General features: G+C 37.1%; 1 protein-coding gene across 3 annotated transcripts in view; it reads left to right on the top strand.

The window, feature by feature from the left end:
• The window catches only part of GABRB2 (gamma-aminobutyric acid type A receptor subunit beta2), a gene marked incomplete at both ends in the record, with an annotated part of 262,768 nt that overhangs the window by 111,078 nt on the left and 130,835 nt on the right, over positions 1 to 20,855 (top strand). For all 3 annotated transcript variants that reach the window (XM_080699401.1, XM_080699400.1, XM_080699402.1), the window contains one exon: positions 16,076 to 16,158. In XM_080699401.1, coding sequence (XP_080555527.1) covers positions 16,076 to 16,158 — 83 coding nt within the window. The remainder of the gene's footprint in view (positions 1 to 16,075; positions 16,159 to 20,855) is intronic.

Raw genomic sequence — 20,855 nt, 5'->3', positions numbered from 1 at the left:
TGATCTTGTCACTCAAATGGTCATGGTAGCATGTCATCAACCTGTCTAATTCTACGTCATCCTCACAACAACAGTGCAGGCTGGGTATCATTGTTTCCACTTTAAAGACAAGCATATGACCCCCTCAAGGTATAAAATACAAAAATGCTAAATAGCAGTTTAGCAGTTTAGTTCTATGTGGCTGAAAGATTCACAGGACATATTCTTAATGCTGTATTCAACCAATACCAATAGAAGAGGACTAGCACACTACATCTCTAAAGTATATTTTTGTCTTTTCATCCTCTATATTGTTTGCTTGGAGGCTGTAATAAAAATAATATGTTTTTTCTGTGGTACTGGGTAGAACCCAGGCAGTTTCTACCTCTGAGCTACACCCTCAGTCCTAGTTTTTATTTTATTTTTTTTAATTTTGAAACAAGGTCTCACTAAATTGCAGGGGGCAATCACTAAGTAGCTGACGCTGGCTGTGAACCTAGGATCCTCCTGTCTCAGCTTTCCAAGTAGTGGGATTACAAGCATGCACCACCACAGCCAGCTACAAATAATATAAAAATCTGGAGGCATGCTTGTAATTAAAGTGCACAGGCTCTCACCTGATCTGTGTTCACTGAGAAGTCACCCCTTTACTCCAGTAAATCTTAGGTTGGTCTTGGGTACTGCCATCTTCTATCACTGCTGACTCTGTGTCAATGAGGGCAAATCACAAAGTTTCTCACAAGTTTGCTTTACTCACTTATAAAATGACAGATTATATTAAGGGCTGCTTAAAATCAGTCTTCAGAACAGTTCCAATTAATGCATGAAGTATTTTATTTGACCAGCATTGTACTTTTTATAATTAAGATTTTTATTTTAAATTATGTGTTTCTAAGTTATCCCTCAAAAATCTAAAGGTCAGGACCACTGGGCAATTTCCTCATGACAATAAGTTAATGCTGAGAGGCGAAGACCTTATCATATTAGGCTGTTTTATGTTGCCAATCACAGCACTATAGACTGGGTAAGTAATAAAGAAACCAGGAAAAGTGGCGCACACTTGTAAGCCCAGTACCTGGGAGGCTAAGACTGGTGGATCACAGGTTCTCAGCCAGCCTCAGCTACTTAGTGAGGCCCTCTAAAACTTAATGAGACCTTGTTTCAAAATGAAATTATATATATATGTGTGTGTGTGTGTGTGTGTGTGTGTGTGTGTGTGTGTGTGTGTGATTGGCCTGGGGGTGTAGCTCAGAAGTAGAATGTCCCAGGTTTCATTTAGTACCAGAAAAAAAAAATAAATAAATAAAAATTTATTTCAGCTCATGGGTCTCATTCATATCCAAAGGCCCATATCAGGTGGTGGTCTTTCTGTGGCAGAATCTTAAGGTGATGCAAAACAGTATCGCATGGCAAGAGACAGGGAGAGAGAGAGACAGAGAGAGAGACAGAGAGAGAGAGAGAGAGTTTTCTCTCATTCTTTCTTTTATTCATTTATTTTTGTACTAGGGATTGAACCCTAAAGCATTCTATGTCAGAGCTACATTCCAGCCCCCCATTTTTCCCTTTTAATTTAAATATACTTTTGCTGGTACATGGTAATTATATATCGTATTCAAACCCAGTTTATCTTGTATCTGGCCTTGATTTTGAGGTGCTTAAAGTCAGTGCCTTTTGCAGAAATACCCAGCAAGTGTTACGTAGCATGAAGTTTTGCTATGAACAGATTAGTATTGATCTATCCATTTACTGTCTTTTATTAATATAATTATGGGACTTGGTACTTTTCTGAAATTTATTGGCCAAGTGATGCTAAACATGAACTTTTTAGATTTAAAATTTAAACGTATCTAACTTGATATGTATACTAATTTCTTTTCCCTAATAACAGAGAATAAAAGAGTGATTACCAGGAGTGTGGGTCGGGAGGAAATGGGGAATTTAGCTAAAAAATATAAAGTAGGGGTTATGGAGGATGAATATGTCTAGAAACATAATGTCTATAGCAAATAAAATTGTTAAGTTTTTTTTTTTAATAAGCAGATTTGGGTTACTCTTGTTACATACACATATACAAAGTAAATATGTGAAATGATATTTAGGTTAATTTACTTCACAATAGTAAGTATTTCACCATCTCTGAGTATTCTGTAGCATGCTATTGTAAAACCCAAATCTACACAATATAAAAAGTAAAAAATGCGGTCATGGTGGTATACACTTATAAATCACAGTGCTTGACAGTCTAACACAGAAGTATCTCAGGTCAGAAGCAATATAGCAAGACCCTCAGCATCTTGTGAGACATTATTTCAAGAATTTAAAACATAAAAAAAAGCCGGGCGTGGTGGCGCACGCTTATAATCCCCGCACTTGGGAGGCGGAGACAGGAGGATCGCGGAGGTTCGAAGCCAGCCTTGCTGGCTTAAGAGACCCTGTTTCCAAATAAAATACAAAATAGGCCCGGGAGTGTAGCCCAGAGGTAGAAGGGTTCCATCCCAAGTACCACCCAAAAAAATAAAAATAAAAATAAAAAGGACTACGGGTGTGACTCAGAGGTAGAATGCCCCTGGATTCAATCCCCGTACTGCAAAAGAGAAAGAATGGGAATTATTAGCCATGATCTTCTTGTCTGGTACTTTTCCTCAGTGATGGCAAGTGTATGGTATTTCCTAGGCTATCTTCCTCTCAGGGAAAGGTAATATGTTCTGGGGTGTAGGGGGTTTGGGAAACATAAGGAAGCTATTGAGAAAACAAATGTAAAATCCATTATGTCACGGTTCCATGCATCTATCTTAATCACTTAAAACTAATTACTCTAGAAATAATTACTAATTGCCAACATTGTAGTGTCACACCACCACGGAGCCTTAACTAATGCGACACTTGAGCGTGGAAATTGGAACCAACATGGATCGTTGCATCCGGCGTTTGGAGCCTACCCCTAAATGGTTATGCTGATAATTACCTGCCAGAAATATATATCTTTACCTCGCCCTTGTCATCATTAGCAAAGTGTCGAGATCTGTTAATGTTTATAAGGTGTATGGCAATTCTTTAGATATGTAATTACATTTAGCATCCTCCAAAAGTTATTGTCTGCTTTATTAAGCTGAAATCTATTACAAGTCAAATTAGCAAAGGCCTGCCGAGGTTGCCAGGGATTGAAGCCTTTGCTTCAATTACTGGAAATTAAAGACAAAGGCCATTTCAGTGAACCAGAGAGTACAGGCCAGCTGCAAAGCATCCCCGTGCCAGGAGTAGCCCAGCTACGTCACCTGGACAGTGAGCCCATCCCTCACACATCATTGCCATGAAAGAAACAGGCCATCCAGCCTGGAGAGCTACTTCATTATATTACAGCTCTAGCTATCAGCCAAGTCATCTTTCTATTTAACCTGAACCCACACATCCTTCATCTTAGAATCATGACCTCAGCTTCCTGATTGGTCCACAGCAGATGTGAGCAGCCGATCATCGCTCCCCTGAGCGTGTCCTATAAATGAAGATGGTTATTACACCTGTCAGTCTTCACTTGCTAGGCCCGTTAGAACAACAAGAAGCCATGTGTGAAATTATGCACGGTTAGGGTTTAATATATCCTTAATGCTTTATTAATTTTGTAGATATTTTGACATTTTTTTAATTTCCTTTAAGAGAAAGAGAATCAGAGACAGAGAATAGCATGGGAAACTGGGAGAAATAGTCACCATGAAGCTATTATTTAACCTGGTTACCATCTGCTCATTCTTCTAATATTACTCCCCAAATACAGCCTGGATAAAAAGGAATTATCTATATGAAAACAGTGGCATGTACTTTTTCTCTTCCAATATCATCTATTATCAATTTTCTTTTCTTTTCCTGGGACTGGGTATACTTGTTTGCATCCTTGCCCCTTTTCGTAGCTGATGTGTCATGGTATTTCAGTGACAATAATTATACATTGTGATTCGTTCAACATATTTTGCTTTCTTTAGTGAGCCTTTTCTTTGAAATTCATCTTTATGGTGATCCCTAGTTTCTGGTTTCTGTGTATTACAACTCACTGCATTCTGCTTTAGTTTGCTAAAGTTCTTACTAAGTGTACCATCATTTAGGTATAAGGAAAATTCTTCCCATCTTTATTTTTCTTGTGTCTTTTTTTGTGTGTGTGGTACTAGGGATAGAGCCCAGGGGCATTCTACCTCCAAGCTATTCCCCCAGCCCTATGTTTTAGTCTTTATTTTGAAACAGGGTCTCACTGAGTTGCAAAGGGCCTCACTAGCTGAGGCTGTCCGCTAACAGCGATCCTCCTGTCTCAGCCTCCCAAATGCTGGGATTACAAGCGTATGCTACCACGCCCGGGTTTTCTTGTGTTTTTAAACAACCCTGAATTGCAGATGTGTTTGTAAAGAAATTTTGGTCAATTACGTTTTTTAAATTCAGACTGAGCTTCTAGTTTTGCTTGTTTTCTGGGCCTGTCTTCAACTGCAAGGGGCTCTTGTTTTCAGTTTTCAGTTGTTCCCACCTTAGGCCCTCCTTAGCCCCTCTCTACTTCATGACTCTCCCCCTAAGTAAGTAAAGCCTTCTAAAGGAATGAAATGGTTTTTGAAAATCAGAAGAAAATTGTTCTCATTGTTTGTTGGTAAGATTTTCATGGTCATGTTTTCACAGAATACTGGACACATAATTATCCAGGGTTCCAAAGGACCTTTTGCACCTTAGCAGTTCCCTTGGGATATTGGCTTAAGGTCACACAGGAAGAGGAACAGAGCCCAGGGATGCTGAACTCTGAGGCTTCTCTAAGCCCTTCTCAACCCCTGTGCCTGTGTGTCTGCTCCGTTTACACCATCCTGCCAAGCACCATGTTCACCATTTCTAATCCAAGTCATGAGCTGATGACCGTCCTGTGCATGCTTCTTTGTCCTCTTTTCTTATCATTTCCCTTTAAATTGAATTTCCTTTAAAAACTATCAAAGTAACAGAGTATAGTGGCACACACTTGTAATCCCAGTACTTGAAGGCTGAAACGGGAGGATCACAGCCTGGGGGCCAACCTCGGTATCTTAGCAAAACCCTCAGCAACTTAGTGAGACCCTGATTAAAAAAAAAAAACAAATAGAGCTAGGGTTTATCCCCTGGACTCAGTCCCCAAAAGAACAATCAAACAAACAAAAATATACTAAAAGTAAACCTACTGAGCCAACATGTGAAAGTCTTTATATTTAAATTACCCTGTATAAAAGTTGATATGTAATTTAATATCTAAATTACCTTACAATTGTGAGAATAAGTGTTTACTACTTACTACATTATTTAAACATTGACAATATAAAGATGAGATGATTCCCTGCTGGTTCCATGAAAAATGTAGGCTTTGCCCTCAACACACACAGTATGCCAACATAAATTCCTAATGGACTTAAGAATTCACTATAAAGTATAGCACCATAAAACTGAAATGTAGTTGAATCTTTATCTGATCTCAGGATAGAGGAGGACTTTCCTGATTTGAAAGCAGGAAAAGGAAAAAATGTAAATAACTAATAGCGTAGATGAGAACAAAACATCAAAAACTCATAAATAAACTAGGCATGGTAGTGCACACTTGTAATCCCAATACTTGGGAGGCCGAGCACAAGGAGCACAGGTTCGAGGCCAGCCTCAGCTACTTAGTGAGGCCCTTTGCAACTTAGTGAGACCCTGTTTCAAAACAAAGAATAAAAATAGGACCGGGAATGTAGCTTGGAGGTAGAATGCCCCTGAGTTCAATCTCCAGTTTTACAAAAATAAATAAATAAATAAAACTAATAAATAAGGAAAAGAGAAATTCTCCGGGCCAAGAAATAGCTACATGCGCATGAATAATTTATAATTAAAGAAATTAAAACTGCTGTTAAATATTTTAAAAATTATCTGGTAATCATAGCTTTCCAAAGTTGGCATAAGTTCCTTTCAGAGAAAGTGAATTCCAAGTCACTGGACAGATTCATTAGAACAATAATTATGAAGCTCTTATGAAAGGATTTTAGTCATCAGAAAGATATTTGTATAGGTATCATTTAATCATTTTTCTACTTTGAGGGCCCATAATTAAGTGATGACATTTCCACCAACATTTTAATGACATATGTAATTTATTGAAGTGTCTACATTTGACTAAGTTATGCTTATTGACATTTGCCACCAATAGAATGGGAGTATTGCATGCATTATCCATGTTCTCCCACAGAGAACAAAAGTTGGTACAAATAGAATTATGTTAGTAGCAGTGAGTTGTGATGAGGGAAACTTAAGCAGATGGGGAAATTGTCTTCAGAACATTTTTCAGAGAAAAAAAACATACATATTCATTAGAGAAACAATGAAAGTACAGAAAAAAATAAGAAAATAAAAATCCACTATGTTTTTGCTGCTGTTCTTAGAATACTTTTAGTTATTTCACTAAGCCCTGTATGTTATCACAGTGATGGAAACCTTCCTAACACGATTCTTGCATATATTTTCACATTATTTTGTTTTCACACTAATCTCTTAAAGTGAAATTTCAGGATGAAAGGATTGTACATTCATAGTGTTTTAATGTTGTCAAATTACTCTCCACAAAGTCTGTACCAATTTACAATCCTACCAGCCACATGTGCAAAAAGATCTATTTCTACTGTAGAATGCATAGTAGAGGAAGTATTCTTTCTCTTATTTTATGCTAATTAGATAAGCAATAATTATCATCGTTTAAATTGTATTTCTAACCAAAAATTGTGGTTGGTATGGTGTGAAGCATATTCCAACATATTTACTGCCTCTTTTATATACAAGACTTCACTCTTAACTAGTAAAAAATACAATTTAAGTGAAAATATTTTGCCTTTAGAGATCACAGCAGCAGAAAAAGCCCGAGTCTGTGGTGTTTGTAGATTTTACTGGAGTCAGATACACACCCTGAGTTGCCAGTAAGTGACAGAAGACAGCTTTGAGCAATTTATTTTTCATGTTTAAAAGTAACAGCAGCAGTAACAACAATAAAACCTATTTTACTTCAGTGGTTAAGGTTATCACAGTCACAACCTTGTACTGCAGGGAAAATGTGTATGAGGGCATGCTAAAGGTTGGATTAGCCAGAAAATACATGTCCCACAGAGAGAGGGGGGAGGGGGATAGGAAGAGGAGAGGAGAGAAAGAGAAGAAGAAGGAGGAGAGGAGGAGGAAGAGGAGGAGGAGGAGGAAGGAAGGAAGAGATTAATCAGATTAATCAAGCACATGCTCTTTTCTTTATAGTTAGATGCTGCCTGCCTGGAAGATCTTTGGGTATTTGGGGATGATTCTACACTGTGATGGGTGAAACCCAATCCCTCATGTCTTTTCTTTTCACCGGTGATTATCTTTAATAAACATCCTCCAACGTCTGCTTTAGGAGAAACCAAACTTAGACCTTCAATCTAAAGCAAACACTTATACAAAGTAGTTATAGATCTGAACAGACATTCTCAAAAAACCAAAACTATGGGATATGTACACAATAGAATTTTACTAAACCATAAAAAAGAAAAAAGTTACATCGTTTGCAGGGAAATGGATAGAACTGGTGAACGTTGTGCTAAATGAGATTAGTCAGTCACAAAAAGTAAAAAATTGGTTGCTCTCCCTAATATGCGGAAGCTAGGAAGAACTTATAGGAAAAACTCTAGAAGAAGAGAGAGAAACCATAGATGAACAAATAAGGTGACCTGAGGGGGATGGCAGGGGGAAGAGGGAAACTCTAATGTACGTGAGGTACATTTATAACCATATCAAAGTCAACCACTAAGCCAAACATGAGAAGGAGGGAAGGAGGAGGGAATGGGGTGAGAATAGGGTAAGGGCTAAATAACTGATGTGTGCATGTGTGCCTCTACCATTTTGTATCCCATTAAGATAAATGACAATGGTGCACCAATAAAAAATAAAAATAAAAAAAAAATAAGACCAAGAAGGATATAATGACCAGTGGCTGGGGAGAGAAGGCCACTTCAGCTAGGGCCATGGTAGAAGGCTTCTTGTTGGGGGGGGGGGCAATAGTTAATTAAAATCAGAATTATGGGGAGAAAATAGTTCATTTAAAAGAAAAAATATTTATTTTTTGTCCCACATTCCCAAGGCACAGGACCCCAGAATGAAATAGTTCTGATTTTGTTGTTTGACAGCTTAACTAGAACCTCAGATTTCAAATACATTTCTATAATGTATTCTATCAGTCAGGAACCCAACAGGAAAGAGAGGGTACACTGAGAATGGGATAACTTGGGGGGAGTATAAAAGAGCTATGTAGAAAAAGACACAGTACACTCTCCCCTGCCCAGGAGGAAGATCAGCAGAGTGTCCTCAGCTCCCTGGTCTCCTTATCTTGAAAGAGAAGAGGAGGAAGCCTGGACATAGGTTCACGGGAAGGGGGCCCAGAGGCAGTTCCTTTGATTCCATTTCCCTACTGCTCTGTAGCTCACCATCCACATCCACTTCGCAGCAGGAGAGGCCAGTAGCCAGATTGAGAAGTCCAGAGTTCAGTTTTAGGGCCCAAAGCTGGGTGGTTAGGGAAGCGGGTAGAACCAGACGGGCAAATCAAAGCATCCAGCATGTGTCGTTCATACTTAAAATAATATTTGGCAGGTGTTTGGAAGAAGCAAAAAAGACCCAGCTACCACCAGGTATGGTGGCGCACGCTTGTAATCTCAGCATTTGGGAGACTGAGACAGGAGGATCGAAGTTCCAGGACAGCCTCAGCTACAAGTTAGTGAGGACCTTTGCAACTCAGACCCTGTTTCAAAATAAAGAATAAAAAATAGGGCTGGAGGTGTAGCTCAGAGTTAGAATGCCCCTGGGTGTTTCATCCCCAGTACTGCAATAAATAAATAAATAAATAGGAAGAAAATAAAAAAGAAAGAAAGAAAAAGAGACCCAACTGAGGTTGTAAATTGCCATTTCTCTAGCTGTAAATTGGTAATTGAGAAACACATTGTGTGTGTGTGTGTGTGTGTGTGTGTGTGTGTGTGTGTGTGTGTGTTGCTGGGGATTGAACCCAAGGGCATTCTACACTGTAAGCCATCATCATCATCATCATCATCATATGATTATTATTATTATTATTATTATTATTATTATTATTATTATTTTGCTTTAAAACAGGGTGTCACTGGGTTGCCAAGGGCTTCAATAAGTTGCTGAGGCTGCCTTTAAACTTATGATCCTCCTGTCTCAACTTCACAAGAACTCCAAGTGTACCTGGAGTACATTTAAATGAGAATCACATTTAAAACAAATTGATTAAAAAAAAAACAAAACCTGGGATGAAAGTGACAAATTTGTTCTGAAACAATGTCTCAAGACATAGCACACCACAAAAGAAAGTATTGTAGATATGTTTTAATGAATGTAATAAAAATGCATGCAGCATATTGAAACATTCTTTTAAGTAGTGAAAATTTTAAAAAAATAAGTTTTGAAATTTTCAGAATCCTCTTATTGTTTGTCTTTATAAGTCTGTGAGATGATTCTGGTCCAATTGAATCTTACTGTGATATGAAGTCAGATTTCAATTGTTAGGTTATGAGTCAAAAATAGAATAATTACTTTTCCCCAGGGACTTTTTACAGTTCCTTTAAGGCATAATTTAGAAAGAAGAGAGGATATTTTCATCCCTGGGAAAAGTGTAGGATTTATAGATGAGGCCCCAGAAATGCAATATGGGAGAAATGGGCAAACTAATGACAAAAGAAAAATAGGGACTTGGTATTTATGTAGCTAGGAGTGCTTTTTAATTTACATGTTCAAAAGTGGGACTGAATTGAAGACTACTCTTTGGCGTCCACAAGGCATGCTATTTAAAGAAATGTCTCTCATAATAACGTTTGCATGTGTGGCAGAAACCTATACAGACCTTTAGTGGTCACAGTGTCTTTGCTGAGCATAAGATTCCAGAAAATCAAAGAGTCACAGAAGGCCAGACAGCTGCAGGAGAGTACAAATAGCTCTAATCTGAAATGCATGATTTATCAAATGGGAACATGATTGCTAGCAATCTTACTTTTTTGGGGTGATTACGAAGTTGAGCGTAGTAGTGCATGTGACTATACGACGGCTTTTAAAGAGCTTTTAGAAACAATTATGCATGAGTCGTAGAGATTTTTAATTTAAGCAGGAGGCCTCTGTGGAGGTAAATCAAGAGGACAGAATGCCAAAAAAAAAAAAAAAAAAAAATTGCCTAGGGAGACCTTCAATCAGGGGAGGATATCAAGTGAGACTCCCTGGGGAGACGACTGTATTCACTTGTCTGGGGTGGGCTAATCTACATAAGTGACTAAAACAGAATGAACAGCTGTGGAGTACAGCTTGTGGATGTGTAGGTAAAACAAAATCACAAAATATACAAGGTCACTGAACGTGTTTTCATAGGACTGTAGAATTTCTAAGCTTATTTCTGAAATAAGGAATCAATCGGTCTTCCAGAGAAGCCAAATTACTTTATCCAGATCACCTAGCTAATTAGTTATAACGTACTAGTTAAATATATGGACCTTGGAGTCAGATATCCCAGATTGAAATCCCAACTCTGGAATTCATTGTGTGTGATTCTTGGGAGCAATCACTTCACCTTTCTTCTGTGTCTCAATGTTCCCATCTCCGAGATGAGAATAAAATCGGACATAAATTAGATGGTACATTTCAGTGACACTAGACAGTGTCTGTAACTTATTAGTAAGTGATCAGTTATTATTAGGATGCTTATGATTAGTGAGAGTGCCAAGGCAGACTCCCTACCTCCCATAGCAACCTTCGATCTACTATACAAAGGCAAGAGCCTTGCATACAAAATACTTTTAAGGGAGAAATTAATTTAGTTTTCCAACTAAAATGGTTGTGAGACACATAATAATGTCAAGTCTTCTAGTAGAATAGAAAAACAGAAGGTTTTGAGGCATCTTTGAGGGAAAAGACTCAGATGAGCTGTTTTGAACTGTTCAAAATCTGAATTCATACTCTAGTGCTTTAATTCAGCACTTGGATTCCCCCACCCCAGCTAAAATTCTGAACTTAGATTTTTGTTATTTGTTTAAAGTGAGACCCTGTTTTCAAATAAAATAGGGCTGGAGGTATAGCTCAGAGGTAGAATGACTCTGAGTTTAATTCTTCACACCACAGAAAGAAAAAGAAAAAGCTTGGAAAAAATATATATACACACACACATACATATATATAATTGACCTTTCTTAACATTTCAGTTTTTCTCTTATAATGATGCATGCAAATGCTAGATGATTCTTATATTCATCATAATTTTAGTAAGTTGTATTTTTAAGTAAATATATATCCCAGCAAAGTAAAAGCAGTTCTGCAATAAAACAATATGTTTGAAATATTATTGTGGATAATTTATCTTAATTTTTAACATATGAACATGTTAAAAATAATATTTCTTATGGAATCACTGAATATCTAGAAAAAAATTTAAAAATAGTACTATTTTGGGGTCACTTTATTTTCTAATAACTTCTGCTTGAAATCTTAGCAAGGTTTCCACATGTTTAGGTACATTTTTGACCCTATATTCCAGCTCCTAAAACCATTTTAGACTCTACTGAAAGGTGTAAGGTGTGACACATTATAAATCCGAGTTTTTTCATATTGTCTAAGTGACAAAGCCTTCTGTTATTACTTATTAGCTATCCTTGGCTATATCCAAACCTAGAGGGAAATATTATACCCAAACTTGGAATGATATGGTAGCATCATTAAATCACAGGCCATAACAGTATAAAATATATTATGACTTTGGCACAAAATTCTGGCCTTGCTATTGTATTTCTTGGTTTTATAGATGCCTTGGGTGACTCTTTTGGTTATGTTTTATACTTGTTTTTCTTGCTTTGTGTTAGATTTCTTATGATATAGTCATTTTGGGGTGACAGTGGCCAATGGCTAAGTTATAAAACGTTTATCTGAAGATCTCTTAATCCAAACAGAAGATTCACATTTTCCAAGAATTCCCTTCACTATTTGGTGGAATTCAACCCTGTAGAAGACATATTTTCAATTTTAAGTTTAGAAAGTTTTCCACTGGTACATAAGGCACATGTGGAAGTCCTATTGACTGTTTCCTTTGCGTGAAGACAGAGCTGTCTCCATATATTCTACAATGGTCTTAAAATTTAATCAGGGCACCTGCATAATGGATTGCTAGACTCATTTTTAAAGACTTCTAGTACCTGTATTGAGTTATTTAAGGGCCATTAAGGATGTTTATCAGGAGTTAGAGAGGAATGTTCATGAAAATCCCATTAATTGTGTTTATTGTATTGACTTATTCCTGTAGAATCTTAGTCCTGTTATAAATCAGAAATTCCCAATGACAGTATTAGATGCTTATCACTGGGTTTTTCTGAATAAGATTCATTTCAGTATAGCTTGACTTTCAAATTTACTTGATAATTTTTACATAAGTTAGGTACTTAACAAAAAGAATCACCTCAAAATATTTAGCTTGCAATGCTTATGATTATGTTTTTTTTCTTTGTTTTATTTATAAACCACAGCATCATCACCATCATCCTCCTCCTCATCATCATCATCACCATCACCATTATCATCTTGAGTTGGAGACATTTGCCAGGCACATGTGCTTCAAATACAAACATGACCAATACAAATGTGGTTCCAGATCTCACGGAGTTCTTTGGAAAAGAAATTGTTTTGTTTATACATCTGTCTTTTGTCTTATAGAGTTATATACATACATGGAATTTTCATTTTGCATATGTATGTGATGGAACCCAGGAGAACCCAGGAGAAACCATGTACCTTTATATTTATATCTCTGGTTTGCTCATAATGTACATGTGGCTATTCCAGGTTTCTTCATTTATACAAAGAGGTGTTTGTACCATCAAGTAACCTATAGTACAATGCCTTATCATGCTCTCTACTCATTAGCAAGTAGTCATCACTTTAACAAAAGTTGAGTGATATTTTGTAAGTTACAGGTTCCTTTCTACTTTCCTCCTAAAACAAATCAGGATGGCAAGATTTATTTGCAAAATAGGCCAACCAGGTGTCAGAGTGTGTAAGTCACTTGTGTGATGTCATTCCTCTTTGTATGATTAGGATTCTGAATGGATGAATGATTTGGGCCTTGAAGTTTCTGCTTTAATTCAACAGGAGACACAAACGCTTTTTAAATATCAACTGCAAATATTTATAATGCCTATTAGCTTTATGACATCTTAGTATACAATTAAAAATAGTAAAACATTGGCAATATAATGCTGTGGGAAAAATGCTTTCTTCTACTTTATTTTTGAGACGTGAGGGGAACCCACTGCTCCTGGGTTAGCATTAGTGAATTTCTTTCTCTTGGTGCTCACGGATCTGGTTCACAGATGTCAATTCCCATGAATATGTATCTGCAATAAGTCTGAACCATGACTGACAGGAGCGATTACACGTCACCTCATTTGCAGTTTGACCTTCTGCACTTGTTTCTCTCCTTTTAAATTGTGACTGCTTCTTTGTAACATTCATGCCTTTTATATTCATTTGTTTCAGATGAATTTAATTTTTTCTCTTTTCCAGACATAGGGACTAAGGCTGCCATTTTACATAAATAGTACTAGTGTTTGGTATGCTCAATGTGGACCTAATTTCATTTTTTTTTTGAAGTATTCTGTTCTTTATAGTAGAGATCTCTCTGTGTTACGGGTAATTCAATTTTTATCTACACATAAAAGCACACATATAAATAAAAAATGTCAGTTGCACTAGTGAGAAATTCACAAAAGTTTCACGTAGTCAAAAAATTTGTAATTTTTAAACCTGGAATAAAGAATAAAATGTGAATGTTAATTTTCATAGAATTTATGGAATATAGAAGTTTGGTAAATCCCATTGAATGAAGACCTAATGAATAACAGTTGATCATTGTTAATTGATAATTTAAGATAAACTCCAGTGCTATTTATGTAATATTTCTTTAATTGATGAAAATGTTTTGTTAAAAAAAAAGAACTTTCAAAACTAGATGCATTATCATTTAAATGATAAAAAATAAATAATGCAATAAATAATTCTCAAAATACAAATTTTTATAGTGAGCAAAACCAGTTGCTTGTATCATTATCAACCCATGTGCTTATTCCTTCAATGGATGTTACTGAGTACCTAGCAGCAGAGTGGAGTCTGTGCCCTTAAAGGTTTTTAACTTTAGTGGGAGAAGTAGGCAGTTGTTAGAGCAATAACATAGCAAGATGGTTCCAGATTGTGGCACTTTATTAAAGGAAACAAACGCGGTGACAATGGAACATTGGTTCAGGTATCTACTTTGGGTGCGTTGCTTGGGAAGGACTTCACAGAGGCAGTGATTTGAACCGAAAGATATCAGACAAGAGGGTTTGCTGAAGATCTGGGAGACACAAGTTCTCTGCAGAGAAAACAAAAGCAAAGGCTGAAGGATACAGAGTGAGGGCGCAGTGTGCTATGGGAGGACAGTAGGGAAGAAAGAGAAGGACAGTGTTCAAGGCATAGTAGGCCATCGCTGGGACGTTGGATTTTCTTGGAACAACCACTATATTAAGTTACTCAGGTATTTTTCATGGACGACTGAATGGTGAGGCTCTCGGGACTTATTTGACTCAGTTCCAGCTGTGCCTGAAATATTTTTAACTAAAAGATCTAACTGTAGCCTGTTTCAAGATGGTGCTACATCTTCTTTTTTATTCCCAGCACAAAGAACATTGTCCCTCACAATATAGAATAGGCATAAGTTGGTCAAATTTAACATTAATTTATACTCTTAGTTTTCTTTAGCAGATATGAAATTTTAAGGTGCCTACTATGTACTCAGCACTCTGGTCATCCTTAAAGTTGAAATTCCTGCTTTGCCTATCAGTTGTTTTCAGGAACTGTACATTCTTCTATGACCTGATACTGTCTCGTTGCTTAGAAAACTTATATTGGTGAATTTTTTAAAACTGGATATTTTTTGCTCCCTAGTAGATCCTTAATAGAGAGATTGGTGAAAAACAATGGCAGATAAATATAAAGACAAAAATAAAGTGGCACATTCATTTATCCATGATAAATTAATCAAAGTATGAAATATTCTAAAGAAATAAGAGAGGCATGGGGATACATACCATTAATCCCTGTACTTTGGAGGATGAGACCAGAGAATCTCAAGTTTGAGGACAACCTCAGCAACTTAGAGAAACCCTGTTTCAAATTAAATACATTTTGTAAAAAAATGAGGATGCATCCCAGAGGTAGAAGACCCATGGGTTCAACTTCTCAGTACAAAATAAGTAAACAAATACATAAATGAATAAATACATAAACACATAAATAAAAATGGAAGGAAGGAAGAGAAGTATGGATCAAGGAAGGAAGAGGTGCGTGAAGGGAGGGAGGGAGGGAAGGTACAGATTCTGTCAGCCCATGGAAAGAGGTTCTCTAAGGAGTCAAGAGAATATCAGATTTCTCAGGGCAGAATAAATCAGGTGAAAGATGAAATGCTATGTGCTATATTAAAACACAAAGTAGAAAAAGGTAGAAAATGATAAATCAGAGGTAAGATTATGGAGGGTCATATTTTAGAGTATTAAAGAAAAATTTAATAAAGCAAAGGTGAACAGAAGAGGAATATTCTCTATCACAGCTCTCATTCACCCGTGATGTTTTATAGAACAGAGTACCAGGACCACCTCAGTTCACCACCCAGACAGTGTGGGAACTGCTTGTCTGACAGATGCTCTCAGGTGATCTTAGTATAAGCCATCAGTGGACCACTCTTAGGGATGTATTGATAGAGACCAGTCGCTTCATTATACACATCAGCATGACACTTGAGGAGGAAGAGGGTGATGGAGAGTCGCACTATTCTAGTGTCGGCTGAATCATAGTCTCTGTAAAAGTCAGCTTTATCCCCTTTGGCACTTAGATTTTGAGCGAAGTGTTCATGTATACCTCTGCCATCTTGTATACCATTAAGATGTGTAGCTACAATGCACCAATACAAAAATTAAACGTAAAAGATTTAAAAGGCAAATAACTAACTAAATAAATAAATTTTCAACACATTTTGCTGTTTGTCTTGTAGGATCACAACCACGGCTGCCTGCATGATGGACCTGCGGCGTTACCCCCTGGATGAACAGAACTGTACCTTGGAAATCGAAAGCTGTAAGTCTCTGAGAATCCAGCTAGGCTGGACTCTGCTTTGAGGCGCTCCTTTGGCAGAGGCAGAGGCCTTGTCTTCTGTCTCCCGTCCAGAACTAAGACCTGCCGGGCTGCTGTGAGCACAGGCACCTTGGCGAGGGAGGCAGTGGCAGAGAGCATCTTCCCTCAAGTCCTGGCTTTAAATCCTCAGGAAAGATGTTTAGGGAAAAAATAATCTGACAGTAAAAGGAAGGTGCTAAGAGCTTAGAAGGAGACCCGAGGAGGACAAAGGCTAGTCCAGGTATTTAAAGGATCGAATTGGTACTGTTACAACGGGCTTCAGACAATAGGTGGGTGTGTCAGGGTGTCTAATTGTCTTTGATATCACAAACTTTTGTCTCTTTTTGGTTGTTAAGCAAATGCAGCGTTTCAGATTAGTTAGAGCCTTCATAGATGGTGGATTATTGGAACGTCTTGCTGTTGTTTTGAAACACTATTTTTGGTATTCAAAGTTTATATTGTGCTGAAGGCCATATGGTGAATGAGATCTGTGTGTGTGTGTGTGTGTGTGTGTGTGTGTGTGTGTGTACATGTGTGTGCATGATTTACTGTGCTGAACTGTGCTTGCAACATGTTCAATTGCAACTGTATTTGCAATGCCTTTCTAGGCTGTGGCTTTAGTTTCCATGTGACTCAGTCCCCTGCCTTGTGGAATAGGATTAAAATGTTGATTTCATAACGCGTCTCCACTTCAGAGGTCACATGGGAAGCTGTTTGAGCTGGAAGCACATTTTGAATATTGTTTTCTCTGTCAGTTCTTTGGACTGATTTCTTGCCTTATCCCACCAGATCGTGGGGAGCTGACAGTTTTACATCCAGTATTCTAGATAATGAGTAGCCGGACTGCATGAGGATGCGCTCAGCCTTTGTGGGCACAAACACAGCATTCTTGACACATTGTACGTGTTTTTGCCCATTTTGAAAGATAGCTTCCAGGGATAATTAAATTTACATGCAATTTTTGAAGCAAGCAATTGAATACTTATATCTTTTTTTTTTTTTTTTTTGTGGGTCTGGGGATGGAACCCAGGGGCATTCAACCTTCAAGCTATACCCCCTAGCCTATTTTTTATTCTTGATTTTGAAACCAGGTCTCTCTGAGTTGTAGAGGGCCTCACTAAGTAGCTGAGGCTGTCCGCGAACCCCAATCCTCCGGTCTCAGCCTCCCGAATGCTGGAATTACAAGCGTTCTAAATCATCTTTTTTTTTTTTTTTTTTTTTTTGCAGTAGTAGAGATGAAACCCAGGGGCATCCTACCTCCAAGCTACACCCCCAGTTCTATTTTTTATTCTTTATTTTGAAACAAGGTTTCACTAAATTGTAGAAGGCCTTACCAAGTAGCTGACCCTGGCAGCAAACCTGCAATCTTCCTGTCTCAGCCTTCCCAAATACTGGGAATACAAGTGTGCACCGCCATGCCTGACTCGTATTATCATTATTTTCCAATTAAGTATTTGCTTTATAAAACTGCTTAATAGAATTGTTCTATAGGTTTTCAATGACTCATGTTCTATAAAAAATTTTACAATAATGTTGCCTGCTTTATTTTCTTAATGTTTAACTTATGGTACTGTATTTCTCAAAGCCAAATTCATTTACAGTTTCAAATTATCGATTTAGAATATTTTAGAAAAAATGTTTCTCTGTACCACTCATCATTTTTGTGATAAGAGCACTTTTGAGATAAAATTGTGCTGAGATTTAAGTAATCATAGTTGTACACGAGTGAAACATTTTCACTGACTTTATTTCATTTGAGATCCCTCAAATGACAGCAATTTCATTGCACATCTCTCTGAGAGAAGTAAACAAGGCCTTTTTGTCTTAAAGAACCAATGTCTAAAGACATGGGAAATATCCAAAGTGTTTCATGAATTATTAAATTATAATTTTGACAAGAATACTTAAAATTAACATAATAACTGGGGTTTTAGAGTATATCTCATTTCACTTTACATTTACTCTGGGAAAGGAGATAGATATTAATATTCCTGTCTTTACAACTAGGGAAACATGAAAAACATTAAAATCATTCGTCCAAGATCACTCAGTCTTTGGTGACAGGGAAGATCTATACTGATGTGGTTGACAGCTGGCTTACCTTAGTAAACACACTGATTTTCGAGTGGCCAGATTAACAGGCCCCCGTACTTAGGCACCTTTTTATAAAAATCAAGGGAATCGCCTGTCTTAAGGAAAATGGTGTTTATTCATATGTAGCTAGATAGGAAATTGTTGGTACAGAGAATGAAGTACATTAATAGTATACATAATATCTAGGCTTTGTTATTATAGTTTACTGAGTCTATTACAATGAACTTGACTTCCTATCTCCTAAACAACTCATTCCCATTTGATTCTTAACAACCCACTTTATTTATAATATCCTTTAAGCAAGCCCTAGGCACGCCTTCTTTCTTGTTCTCTGTCTCCCTCTACACCTCTCTTCTTCCCTTTCTTCCTCTGTCTTTTTTTTTAAACAATTTTTTATTGAACATAAGTAGTATACATTTACACTATATTTGGTGCCCTCTCCCCCCGCCCCCTCCCCCCCCCACCAATGGTTGTCTAGGTTAACCATGTCTTATTCATAATTTTACACATGTTCAGGTGTAGACCCTCATTAATCAAGATCGGCCTTTCTCCTCTCCTATCTTTCCATTAAAACTTAGCTAGTATTTCCCCTCTAATATCTGGGGTCCTACTGGTATCCTTTGTGTTTTCTAGTTTGGGCATATTAGAGGAAACATGTGTATCTTCTCCTTCTGTGCTTGGCTGATCTCACTTAACATGATGCTCTCCAGGGCTTTGCATCTTCTTGCAAATGATATAATTTTGTTCTTCTTTAAAATTACCCTGAGTAGTAGTATTGTGGAATCATTACGACTTTGTCAACATATCGACAGTGTATACGTTGGTTCATTTTCAGAAAAAGTGGCATAAGATGATTCCAGGCTTCCTGAAGCAGGAGAATATTAGGAATGAATTCATTGCTCGTTCATTCATTCATTCATTCATTCAAGAATTTACTCCTTCATTATTTATTGAGCAAATGTTATTTACCAAAAGTTATAATAAGCTTTAGAGATGTAATATTATATAATGAAAAGAGCAATAGATTTTGTGTTTGTCCCCTTTTATTATGATAAAGGAGATAGATATAATTATTTAATACATATATGAATATTAAAGTTCATAAGTAAAAACTGTGGCCTACATCCCAGCCCTATTCTATTTTTTTTTTTATTTTGAAGCAGAGTCTAAGTTGTTGCTTGCTGCTGGCCTTGAACCTGCAATTTTCCTGTCTCTTCCTCTCAAGTACTGGGAAAACAGGCATGTACCATCATCCCTGGCTAGTTCTATAAAGTCTTAATAAAAGAGTAGGCCTTGAAATAAAACGTAAAGGATGCTCAGTAGTCAGAATATTATCTCTTTGATCTGAGGCAACTCACCTTAGTTTTTCTATGTAGCATGCATATATAAACATTCACCTATATATCTTGTCTATATTTTTTCACAGCCTCTAATTCTAGTACTTAGGAGACTGAGACAGAAGGATCCCAGTTTCAAGGCAAGGTGCAGTAATTTCATGAGACCCTGCTTCAAAAGAAAAATTTTAAAAAGCTGGGGGTAGCTCAGCAGTAGATATCCTTGAGTTCAGTACTTAGCACCAAAAAGAATTTAAGACCAAAAGTACAACTTGAAGATTTCTCTCATTTTACAAATATGTAAAGTTCCAATCACATTGTCAGGAAGACACAGTATAACATTATACTGTGAGGTTCCTTAATATGTTCCAGCAGGAAATGAAAAAATAGAGAAAACTAGGTTGAGTGGAGAAAATTATGTATTTTTGAAATTGGAATAATCAGGGGCTGGCTCTCTTACATCCTGCACCAGTTCACCTTTCCCTTTCCAATATCAGGTACATGTTCTCCTGATGACTTGTAGCTTTTCTAGAAAGAGTAAGGCTGCCTTACAACCATCAACCCCGGAATATCCACCTGGGATACATGAACTGCTTGTCTAGAAGGAAATATGGAATTATCTCAACTGGACCTCACTAATAAACGTCTAGAAGGAAATAAAAAATTATCTCAACTGGACTCCATTAATAAACTTCTCCAGTTAATAAAAATGCAAAAGATCTCCCTTTTTCCACTTGTCTGTTTAGATGTACTTTTATCTCATTCTATCTCTGGGTGAAAGGACAGGCCATTCCCAGTGTCTTGGAGAATGTTTAGTTCTCTCACTCTCACTCAATATTGTTGGATTTTTCATATCAGCTTTTGTGAGCTCTACAAAAAAATTAGAAAGAGTAGAACCTCTTGAGCATCTCTCCCACAGGCTACTTGACAGCCCATTTCACATGCTGATACTTAGACAGACATCTTTTAAGATCTTTGGAATATCCTACCAAGTGATGTGTGCATGTGTATTTCTATCGCTATGAATCTCATAAAAGTACATTGCACCAATAAAAATATTTTAAAAGATCCTTTATGACGATATTAGACACCAGTTCTTGCTGGTCTCAAGGCCACTGATGATCTGAGTGATGTTGGAAAGGTTACCCTACTTAACAAACCTCAATTTCCTCACAGATGAAATAGGAATAATTATATTTCACACATAAGGTTGCTATGAGTATTCCATGAAAT

The sequence above is a fragment of the Muscardinus avellanarius genome, assembly GCF_963383645.1.
Source record: "Muscardinus avellanarius genome assembly, chromosome: 7".
NCBI classification, from domain to species: domain Eukaryota; kingdom Metazoa; phylum Chordata; class Mammalia; order Rodentia; family Gliridae; genus Muscardinus; species Muscardinus avellanarius.
The sequence above is the reverse complement of the archived record's forward strand: the minus strand, read 5'-3'. Positions and strand labels throughout refer to the sequence as shown.